This window comes from Herpailurus yagouaroundi, unplaced genomic scaffold (genome assembly GCF_014898765.1).
Source record: "Herpailurus yagouaroundi ecotype Mexico unplaced genomic scaffold, PumYag 222, whole genome shotgun sequence".
Classification (NCBI taxonomy): domain Eukaryota; kingdom Metazoa; phylum Chordata; class Mammalia; order Carnivora; family Felidae; genus Herpailurus; species Herpailurus yagouaroundi.
In genome coordinates, this window is record NW_024412453.1 from 16,119,572 (window position 1) to 16,130,961 (window position 11,390).

Below are 11,390 nucleotides of genomic sequence, written 5' to 3' on the forward strand. Positions count from 1 at the left end.
GGATATGCCTCAGACCCGGGTTCCCGTTCCTTCCCCAACTGCCACTCGTTAGCTGTGTGACCGCGGCCAGCGCCTGCTCTGTCCTGAGCACGGTCCCAGTATCCGAAGTGGAGCTGGTCCACGTCTGCCCCCTCTCCGCCCCGGCCGCGCCCCGCATACCCCGGAGCCTCCCGTGACAAACCCCTGACTGCAAAACCTGGACGCTGCCCCCCCGCCTAGGAGCACGCCCCGCAGAGCCGGGGACAACCAGACCCGCACGCGGCACGTGACCTCGCCCGCGCGGCTAGCCCGCCGGCATCGGGCGTGGCCTCACAGGACAGCTATGCGGCGATTGGCCGGGGGCGGGGCCAGGCGGGCCGGAGCGGGCTGTGATTGGTCGGGGGCGTTCCAGGGCGTGGCCGCGAGAGGGGTGGCCGCGGGCGGGGCCGGAGGCGGCGGGAGTCACGGCTGCCTCTCCGTGCACCTGAGAGCCGACGCCCGGGTCTTCGAAGCTGCGCCCGCCGCCTTCCCCGTCGCCATGAGCCGCTTCAAGGTGTCCAAGTTCCGGCACATGGAGGCCCGGCCGTCCCGACGCGAGGTGAGCCCTGCCCGCAGGACCCGCACCCTGCCCCTCCCCCTCCCCAGACCCGCGCGGGGACCCCCGAGCCCTCCTGCCCCGGGGCGCCCCCTTCAGGCCTGGGCCCGGCGTCCGGGTTGTTCCGTCGCACCCGGAGGGCATAGTCCGGAGCTGCCTGACCCGGTCTCTCTCTCTCTCCTCTCGAGAGACCCGCGGTTCGCTAGCTCCCCCGCCTCGCCCTGGGACCCCCAACTGGTGTAACCAGCCCGACCCGGCGGAGGCCTGAGGCCTGCGAGGCTGCCTGCCTTCTCCGCTTCCGGTCGGCCTCACTGGGGAGCCGCGGCCGGGCGCTGCTGGCACCAGCTCCTCCCTGCCGCCCCGATCGGCCCTGCCCGGGGCTGGGGTGTGGAAGGGATGCCTGTCTCTCCCCTGGCCTCCGCGAGTCCGGGTGTGTCAGCTGAAGAACAGGAGCCCCTCAGACAGAGGCGCGCCCCTCCCTCGGGCTTCCGCCGGCGCTTCCTTCTCTCCTGGCTGGCGCAAGAGCAGCTCTTCTCTTACTGGGGTGATGCTGCCAGGGGCTGGGTGGGGTCTGGGGAGGCCCAAGGAGGTGGAGCCCAGAGGAAGAGCTGAGCCAGGTGTTAGGGGGCGTCTCAGACCCCCGGAAGGGCAGCCGGCCTGATGAGAGGTATGCTTTAGAGATGATGCCAGTCCTGGTCTGCTGCTCCCAATGTTATTTGGAAGGCTTAGGAACTGACCTCTAGTAACCCCATCAGGAGCAAAAGCACAGCAGGGTAGCCTGGGGCAGAAGCCCAGTTTTCAATCTCTGGACGATATTTCCTCTGTACTTCCCCTCTGCTCCTGAAACCACCACTGTGAACACGACCGCACTTTCCTTCCTCTGTACTGCCTACACCCCTGTGAGGGAGACAGCCAGCAAGCAGACAGGCCTTCAAGGGCTCTGCAAGTTGTAGTAAGTGCCCTGAAGAACACAGGAGCTAAATGGCCACGTGGAGGTCATTCTCAGTACAGTGGTCAGGGTCAGCTGCAGGGAGGAGGTGACATTTAAGCTGAGACCAGAAGGATGAGAAGCAGCCAGATACAAGAAAATTAGGGTGGAAAAGAGCCTAGCAGAGGAATGGAAGGTGAGCCCCGGGTGGATGGGGGGCAGTGTTGGGGAAGCAGGGTGTGTCACATGAGTCCAGAGCCGTCCTGCAGAGCTCAAGGACCACAGGAAGAAGTTGGATGGTTTTCTTTAAAAAAAAAAAAGAAAAGCTTTTAAAAACATTTATTCGTTTTTGAGAGAGAGGCAGAACACAGGTGGGGGAGGGGCAGAGAGTGGGAGACAGAATCTAAAGCAGGCTTCAGGCTCTGAGCTGTCAGTCCCCAGCCTGACGCGGGGCTCGAACCCACGAACCGTGAGATCATGGCCTGAGCCAAAGTCAGATGCTTAACCGACTGAGCCACCCAGGCCCCCCCAGTTGGGTGTTTTCTGAGTGCGGTTGGGAGCCATTAAAAGGTCGAAAGTGGAGAGCATTGGGTAGAGATTGGCTCAGATTTGCATTAATACCGTCTTTCTGAGTGCCATCAGCGCTCCTTGAAAGGGTCTCGAGTATACTTGATGGGCCCTGGGGCTTGTCCCAGGTGGGCCTTAGTCCAGCAATGTAAACAGTCAAGCATGGGACCAGGGATTACAGAGAAAGCTTTAAACACTTTAGGTTAGGGAGAGGGGAGGACAGGTGATCTGTTCTCCTTTTCAGAGATATTCCCAGTCACTCTGAACAGTAAACATGAATCAGGAGGAAAAAATAATGCAAGAAGGTAATGTTCTACCCATGGCAGGTGAACAATGAAATAGAAACTTGCACGATGGGGGTGGTTTCCGGTGTGCTGTGGGTGGGTGGGCTGGAAAACAAGGCCGCTCGGGTGTCAGGAAGCAGTCAGGAGTGTTGTACAGTGCTCTGATACCAACAGAGAAAACATGTGGGCCTTGTTGGTCTTAGTTTCAGAAAAAGTGCTCCTCTGCCCGCCCCCCCCCCCCCCCCCCCGTCTGTGGGGGTGTTAACATTATCATCTTTTCGTGGAGGTGCATTGCTCACCTTTCTATGAGACTTTTTGGAGAGGCCTTGGTTCTTCCCCTTTCTGAGCTTGAGTGTTATCTCCTGGGGCTCGTAGGAGACACCCCCTGTACTTGGTGGAGGCCTTCAGCAGTGCCCTGGAGGAAGTTGAGTCTATCTTCTGTCTTAGGTGCTCACTTCTGCTTTCTCTGCTTCTCTCTCTCCCTTTTAACAGAAACAGTCCCCTGACCACACACACTGTTCAGTTGGCTTCTTGACTTCATTTAGCCTGAGGTCACTTCTGACAGCCTTCACACCCTTATTAGAGATTTAATAGACAAAATTGTTCCCTCCATGACTTAGGTTATTATTTCAGGAACATTTTGAATATTCTAAGGGAGTGCGTGAATGGGGACAGGGTTGGATCTAAAGGAATGCATTTCTAGTGGTGCAGCTTTAAGGTCGAGTTCCCTGCCTTATAACCCACCCCCTGCTTTAGTTACGATCAAAGGCCTGTCCATCACAATTCTTATTCTTTATTTTCAGGCCTGGATCGGTGACATTCGAGCAGGAATCACACCCTCGTGTGGGAACCATATCAAATCCAGCTGCCACTTGATTGCGTTTAACTCTGACCGTCCAGGTAGGAAGGTGGACATAGATTCATACATTGTCATCCTAATTAGGATGGGGCAGAAGGGCAGACTCATTTCAGGTTGGAGGCTTAGGGGATCCTCATGGGGCTCAGAGGTCAGCACCATGAAGGGCCTTAGACCCCTACAAACTGGTCAAGTGCAGTAATCAGATTGATTTTGATTAGGGCATGTGTGTATACTTTGTATAAACTACACTGGCTGTGGGTTTGTTTGTTTTTGTGTGTTTGTTTTCCCCTGGCTGTGGTTTTTAAGAGATTGGCCAGGAAGACACCGAGGGGACTGTCCCCTTTGTTTTCAGCTGATCCCCATATGCAGCCCCCTCCTCATCTAGGGGCCTGAGAATGGCTCAGGTCAGTAAGAACACCAAGATTTGAAAAGCTCCCTATGTCACTCGGGACTTTTTTTGTTGCTAGCATTAACTCAGACCTCAAACTGACAAAAATCGGGTACCTCTTTAGCTCATATAAGTAAAAGGTCCAGAGGCTTTAGACAGAGCCATCTCTAGAGGCTCACATATGCCATTGGCCCTGACCTGTGTCCTGTCTTTCGGCCCCGGTGCCCTTGAGTGATAGCTTCTTTCTCAGGTAAAGCTGGGAAAAGGGGCAACCGGTGGCCCTAAGCTGGCCTCGTATGACCCACAATGCTAAAAAGACCACCTTTTCCCCAGTGTCTTCTGTACATCTGATGTCACAGAAGGTTCTTGTAGGGGGTAAGAACCTAACTTTGGACTGACTGTGTCCAGAGGGTTATGATCTTATGATTGGTGGAGGCTCTGGGAAGGTTCAAGGCTAAGCTTTGGGTCTCATGTCCTCTGGGAGCCCTGGGCAGCAGACAGTTCCCATCAGGCCTGATGTCGGAGCCTCCATGTGTGTTTGACAGGTGTGCTGGGTATTGTGCCTCTGGATGGCCAAGGAGAGGACAAGAGACAGGTGGCCCACCTGGGCTGCCATTCAGGTGAGTGGAAACTGGACCCAGGAGGTCTGGAACTTGCTCCTCCCTCCCTGGGTGCAGGGACTCCTACGGTCCCATGGGTTCCCAGTCCCTCTTGCTGTCTTCACTGTGCATTTGTGCAGATGGTGTCCATATTGGAAGGCTGGGTCCTGGCTGGGAATTCCACTTGGGTGGAGAGAAGGGAAGCTGAGTGCTGCAGGTGGTTAAGCTGAGAAAGGGGGTTATGCACTGGCCAGCCCAGGCTCCAGGCTGATGCTGGCTCCCAGTCACTGTAGAGGACTCAACCCTGTGGAGTTCTTAGCCTCTTGTGCTCCCCTGGAACCCAGGAGGCCACCCCTCACCACCAGCCATCCTCCCCAGCAGGGCTGCTTGGGGCCCTTCAGGGAGGGGTCTGGCTGGGCTGCAGGGCTGCAGACAGGCCCTCACAAAGAGAGCTTTTGTCTGCTGCAGCTGCTTCTGGGGGCGCCCGGCAGCCCGCCTGGCAGTCCGCCCACTCCAAGAGAACGGCTTGCTCTCCCCGGGCTGCGGCAGCCCTGGCCCAGCTGCCTCTTCTGTCCCTCTGCAGCTGCGGCGGAGGCTGTGGGCCAGTCCCTCTGGCTTGCTGGCGTTCCTGGCCGCCTGGCCGGCGACCTCGGCTGACAGAATGGGGCTGACCCTGGCTCCCCAGTCTGAGTGTGCAGCTCAGCATAGGGGTCCAGACGATGATGACAGCAGCTAACAGAGTGATGGTGGCCAAGATGGGTCAGGAGCCGTCTATGCACTAAGAACCTCGTCCATGTTTTCTCATCTAATTCTTTCTTAAAGCTCTTTACAACTTTACTGAGGTATCATTTATATTCCATTGATATTACTTGTTTTCAGTTAATAGTGTGATTACTTTTATTAAAGTTACAGAGGTAGGGGCGCCTGGGTGGTTTGGTCGGTTAAGCGTCCGACTTCGGCTCAGGTCATGATCTCACGGTCCGTGAGTTCAAGCCCCGTGTCGGGCTCTGTGCTGACAGCTCAGAGCCTGGAGCCTGTTTCAGATTCTGTGTCTACCTCTCTTTCTGCTCCTCCCTGTTCATGTTCTATCTCTCTGTCTCAAAAATAAGTAAACATTAAAAAAATAATAATAAAAAAATAAAGTTACAGAGGTAGGTATCTGTAACCCAGTGTTAGGACGTTTCCGCAAAGGGTCCTCGTGCCCCTTTGCAGTTACTTCATTTCCACCTCTGGTGCCAGTGGATCCTCTTCCTGCCCCTGCTGCCAGGGTCTTGGAGCTCCCTCCGCTGCCCGGCCAGCTGCTGTCTTTGTAAATAGTCTTGTGAGGACGTGGTCACGCCTCTTCATTGACATTCAGCCTGTGACTGCTTTCTCCCAGCAACTACACAATTGAGTAGTTGTGACAGAGACCGTCTGGCCCTCAAACCCTGAGATAGTTACTGCCTCCCCCTTTGCAGAAGACGTTCGCCAGCTTTTGCTCTACAGCGCAGCCTTTTCTGGACACTTGACATAAATGGAATTACACCACACGTAGTCTTTAAAATCTGGCCTCTTTCACGGAGTTTCGTGATTTGAGGTTCGTCTGTGTTGTAACACGTGGAAGAAGTCTGCTTTCTCATCCGCTCTTACACCTTTTTGAAGTAGATTTTTAACCATTTTTTAGCTAAGAAAACTGAGGCTTGAAGAGATCGGGAACCTGCCAACACCGGCACCGCGGTTGGCTGAGCCAGACTCGGAACCGGGTCTTGTGAGACCCCTGTGTGCTTGGTGCACTTGACCCATGGGGGAACTGCCCCGGGCTGCTGGTGTCTGTAGGTTGTAAGGCCCCGTTACTGGGAGGGCTTTGAGGAGAAGCTGGACCAAGCCTCTTCTGAGGGCTGGTAGCCTCACCACGGCCTCAACCGTTGACCTTGCCGGCACACTGCTCCCGGGATAACTTTGGCTCCTGAGAACCTGCTTTGGAGACAGTGGCACACTCTGTCCTCTTAGGTGCGGTGGTGGGGGGCAGTGCGGTGGGCTGGCCTCTGGCTGCCTCCCTGCCTTTGGGGGTGCCTTCTGCCTCCTGGCTCAAGGCCAAGCGGCCCTCCAGCCCAGCTGCCCAGGAGAGCAGATGGCTGGGAAGCGCTGAGAGAATAGTCCTGCGTTCTGGGCTGTGGGGCGGCTGGGTGCTTGCTCCGATTTGGGAGAGGCAGTGCGGTGGCATGCTGAGGATTTAGGTTCTGAAACCAAACTGCCCGCACAACCACCAGCCTGGCCCTTTCTTAGCTGTGTAACTCTGGGCTGGTTACTTAACCTTTCTGTCCCCATGCTCCGCTTGGGGATGATGCCACAGTGCCATCCCGAGGGGTGGTTGTGAGGATTCGGTGAGGTAAATGCACGTACGGAACACTGGCCTGTCAGCTCAGCTGCGCACTCAGGTCGACCCGGTCGCTGCTTCTCATCCCCTTGGGAATGCCAGGTGGCTCTCGCTGACCACTGCCCTGTCCAGTGTGGAGCCCACAAGCAGGGTGGCAGTGTTCCAGGAGTCTGGGCCAGGGCTGTCCCACGGAGTCCCTGTCTTCACTGCTCCTTGTCTTTGTCTCTTTCGGCTGGGGTGCCCAGAGTCTGGCTCTGGCCTGAGAGGAAAGCATACCTGCTTGACCCCACTGGGGCGGCAGGCAGCAGGGAAAGTCACCGTGCGCCTTGCTCTGGTGATGCAAGCCTGGCCATCATGCTCACACCCCCTGCTGGTTTCAGGAACTGTGGGTTTCCTCTCTGCGCTGTGGCTCACTCTGCGTGCCCCTATCTCCCTCTCCTGGCCTTCCGGACCTGAGCAGTTCAGGTTCTTAGATTGCAAAGAACTGAGGCCAGCTCCAACTTGCTTTAGCCAAAAAGGGATTTGGAGGAAAGCTTCCAGAACTGAAAGCCTGGGGAGCTTCCAGAGCTGAAGGAGCAGCTGGATGTACAGGCCTTAGGAGGGTCCTGGCTAGGACCTGACGGCTCCTTCCCAGCTGGCCGCCCTCCTCCCAAGGCTAGTCCCTGAGGCACCCTGTCACCAGACCTCACTTCCTGGTTTAATTGCCTTATGAGAGCAGCTGGCTGCTCAGGCTCTGGTCAGGTGCCCTCAAGCCAAGTGTCAGCCCCGGTGGGACCTAAGGAGCAGAGAGCTCCTAGCCTAGGCCCGTCATCCAGGCCCCGCCTCCCAGATGTTCTAACCTGTTCTGGTCCTTCATATTCCCCAGGGCTCCCCGTGCCTCCTCCATGAAGCTGCCCTGACCCCTGACCTTGGGGTCCCCCTGCGTGCTCAGTCCATGTTTTGCCATGTCTGCAGAGACGTGTGAGGTGGTGAGGGTCTCCTAGGGCTGGGTGGCAACTGTCTGGTTTGTGAATACCTCGTGGGCCCAGAGCAGGCTGGTACTCGCATTCATTCACATGTTGATGTGCTGAACCCCGCATTGCATTCTGGGTTTTGAGCAAAGGCAGGTGCTCAGTAGTTTGAGGAGCTTTGTGTCTGTCATCCTGCTAGCTTCCTGACGCAGGGCTTTGCCCGTTCTGGAGCATGTATATCACAGGCAGGGGTTTCCAGAAGTGCCTTTCCTTGTGGGCTTTCAGCCCGCCACCGTGTGGGCAGAGGTGTCCCCTGTGAAACCCTAGGCTGCGGTTCTCTGCCTTGGGGAGACATCACATCGGGCTGGAGACAAAGTTCTGGTGAGTTCTCATGAGGCCCATGTCAGTCGTTGCTCTCCCACAGACCTGGTCACGGACTTGGATTTCTCTCCCTTTGATGACTTTCTTCTGGCCACGGGTTCAGCCGACAGGACGGTGAGTGGAGCTGCTGGACAAGTTGCTCAATGCGCCTCCCCCTCCCCTCAAGGGCCCTCAGCCCCTCCACAGGCCTCCAGGGCTGGGCTAGCCCAAATTCTCAGTTCCTTGATCTACACCAGCTCCCGTGAGCTTCTGTGTGCTTGCTGGGAGCTGTGGCCCTGACTTGCCATTCTGCTGCTTGGCTGCCTAAGGAGAGCAGGGCTGGGGTGATGTGGGACATTGAGGAGACAGAGCAGAGCCCCACTCCGTGGCTCCTGTCTCCCCCACCCCCGCCTCTAATTACACCCTATGACCCTGGGCTGGATTACCCTGGCTTTCCTAACACAGGATACACAGCCTCTATGTCCAGGTACAACCCCTGGGGTTGGGGGCAGCCCTGGGCAAGACCAGCTGGAGGCTCTCCCCAGCCCTGGGCTCACCGACCTGCTGTTTCCCGTAGGTGAAGCTGTGGCGACTACCGGCCCCTGGCCAGGCGCTGCCCTCGGTGCCGGGGCTGGTGCTGGGCCCTGAGGGCGTCCAGGTGGAGGTACTGCAGTTCCACCCCACCGTGGATGGTGTCCTGGTGAGTGCGGCGGGCACCGCCGTGAAGGTCTGGGACGTAACCAAGCAGCAGGCCCTCACAGGTACGGGCCGCGCTGGCCTTGCCCACCCTGGGCGGCCCCCCGGCTGGACGGCACTCTGTTGCTTTATGTTTTTGCTAACGTGAATTTTAAAATCTGTGTTAAAGTTTCATGTGAACGTGGTTTGAAAGGTGGTAAGATTCCAGCAGACGTATTACACATGCTCCATCCGTCCCCACTTCCTTTAGGCATCTGTTTTCATTTCATGTAGCTGTTTTTCTTCCATATGTCTAAATAACTTCCTCATACTGTTATTTCTCGAACTGTATGTCACTTCGATTTTGAAAACAAACGTCTGGCTGCTTCTCTGCCAGGCGGGGATTTTGCTCTCTTACAGCCCCTTCCCCCACGCTTCTCTCGATTTCACGACCTAGCCTGTCTTAGTCCATCCCGAGTCCAGCTGCTCTAACACACCACCACAGCCGGGGCGCTCATTTCTCGTGGTTCCGGAGGCTGGACGTCCAAGATCTGGGTGCCGGCAGGTTCCGTGTTTGGTGAGAACCCACTTCCTGGGTCACAGATGGTCGTCCTGGTGGTGTGTCCTCACGTGGTGGAAGGGACGAGGACACTCTCAGGGCCCCTTTCTTAAGGGGTACTAATCCGGTTTGGGAGGCTTACCCTTGTGACCTAATCACCTCTTTCAAGCCCTGCCTCCAAACACAGTGGGAGTTAGGCTTCAACTCGTAGGGCGATACAAACATTTAGACTACGCGTAGATGATGACAGTCTAGAGCCCGATTACTCAGTGAATGGTTACGACCCTGCACTGTGACCCCCACGGAGCCCTGGTGTTCTCTGGTGATGCCACTGAGTCGTTTCTGCCGAGGCCCTGACACGCTCGTCCCCTTTTTAGGGAAAAGATGCGAGGCTCAATGAGTTAAAGGACAGCCTTGCCTTCTAGAACTGTGCAGGGTGACCAGGGCGGGACACCAAGGTGGTGTCCCCATCTCTGGGGCTGGGACCCAGGGGCCAACCAAGGGCCCCCAGTAGCATAAACTACGCACAGAGAGCTCCTGGTATAGTCAAGGAGACCAGCTTAACCTTTGGAGCAGAGGTGAAGGTTACCAGGCAGAATGTCACTAGGGGGTCACCCAGCTGTAACTGCTGCGTCTCAGGTCCTCTCGTGCTGCCACTGTGCTGAGGGCCTTGCATGTTGCAGATGAGGTTAAACAACTTGACCAAGAACAAGGAGCAAGTGGGTGGCAGGGCTGGGATTGATCTCGGGGCAATAAGCCCTGGCATAGTGGTCCTCTGCTGCTGCAGAACAAGTGATCACAAAACTTAGGGGTTTAAAACAATTAGGAGCATCTGTTTATGTCACAATTTCTGAGGGTCCAAGATCTGAGAGCTGCTTAGCCGGGTGGTTCTGGTTAAGGGTCTCTTACGAGGCTACAGTTGAGACACTGGCTTCGTCATCTGAAGATGTGACTGGGGCAGGAGGCTCAGCTTCTCAGAGGGTTCATGGACACGGTGCTGGCTATGAGCAGGATGCCTCAGTCCTTGCCATGGGGCCTGTCCCCGGGCCACCTGAGTGCCCCCACAGCATGGCGGCTGGCTGCCCCTGGTGGACAGTCTGGGTCTCTCTCCTTGCGTCCATAGCCTCAGGTGTCCCTTGGCTTGTACGTGGCGTCTTCTCCGTGTCTTCGCATCGTCTTCCCTCTGTGCACGTCCAATTCTGTGTCCACATTTCCCTTTTCACGAGGACCAGTCATATAGGACTAGGGTCCACCGTAATGATACGAGCTTAACTTGATCTGCAAAGACCCCGTTTCCGGATAAAGTTATAGCGCAGGTGTTGAGGGTTAGGATGTCAGCATCCTTGTTTGTTTTTTTTTACGTTTATTTATTTTTAAGTAATGTCTACACCCCACAGGGGCTCAAACTCATGACTCCCAAGATCCAGAGTCACATGCTCTTTCAATATTGCCAGCCAGACGTCCCAGCATCTTTTCGTGAGGGAGACAATTCAACCTATAATAGGAGCATCAAAAAATTTGTGGATGTATTTCCAAAAAAATTTTTTAACGTTTATTTATTTTTGAGAGAGAGGGAGAGGGTGGAGGAGGGGCAGAGAGGTAGACACAGAACCTGAAGCAGGCTTCGGGTTCTGAGCTGTCAGCACAGAGCCTAATGTGGGGCTCGAACTCATGAACCGCAAGATCATGGCCTGAGCCGAAGTTGGATGCTTAACTGACTGAGCCCCTATGCCTATGTGGACATATTTCAAAACTGTCACACTGGGGAAGGAGCAGGGGTGGCCCAAGCAGAGTCCAAGGTGGGAATGTGGCTCAGCCACGGGGTGGTGTCACTTAGGTGGGGTGTGTTGGTGAGTGACTGGAAGTAACCCTGGGTGGGAAGTGAGAGCCCGTCTGAGGAGCAGGGAGCCTCAGAAGGTTTTTGAGTGCAAGCGTGGCCTGCTGAGGGCAGGGCTAAAGGGAGAAGTCCCGGGTGCAGTGCAGCGTGTCAGGGAGGACATGCACCTCGTGCTCTTCCCGCAGGAGAGGGGCTCTTGCAGCTCCGGCCTGCACCCTGGGAAGTTATCCCCAGCCAGGTCCTCCTGCACCCGCTTCCCTGGTGCTCCCATTGCCCAGGGCAGGGTGGGGAGACACTAGATGCCCTCCTGACCTTGGCTGCTTCTCTACAGAGCTGGCGGCCCATGGGGACCTGGTGCAGGGTGCTGTCTGGAGCCGGGATGGAGCCCTGGTGGGCACGACATGCAAGGTAAGCAGCTGGACAGTGAGACTTGGCTCCGGGGGGGGGGGGGGGG

The 11,390-nt window shown here is 56.4% G+C and overlaps 1 protein-coding gene across 2 annotated transcripts in view; it reads left to right on the forward strand.

Moving 5' to 3' along the window:
- The first annotated feature begins 421 nt into the window (after nucleotides 1-421).
- The window catches only part of CORO7 (coronin 7), a 57,521-nt gene continuing 46,552 nt past the window's right edge, over nucleotides 422-11,390 (forward strand). The window contains exons 1-6 of one of the 2 annotated variants that reach the window (XM_040459154.1): nucleotides 422-577; nucleotides 3,157-3,253; nucleotides 4,146-4,220; nucleotides 7,930-8,000; nucleotides 8,443-8,626; nucleotides 11,268-11,344. In XM_040459154.1, the coding sequence (XP_040315088.1) occupies nucleotides 518-577; nucleotides 3,157-3,253; nucleotides 4,146-4,220; nucleotides 7,930-8,000; nucleotides 8,443-8,626; nucleotides 11,268-11,344 (564 nt within the window). In that variant the 5' untranslated portion in view covers nucleotides 422-517. The remainder of the gene's footprint in view (nucleotides 578-3,156; nucleotides 3,254-4,145; nucleotides 4,221-7,929; nucleotides 8,001-8,442; nucleotides 8,627-11,267; nucleotides 11,345-11,390) is intronic. The other variant, XM_040459155.1, reaches the window with a different exon arrangement.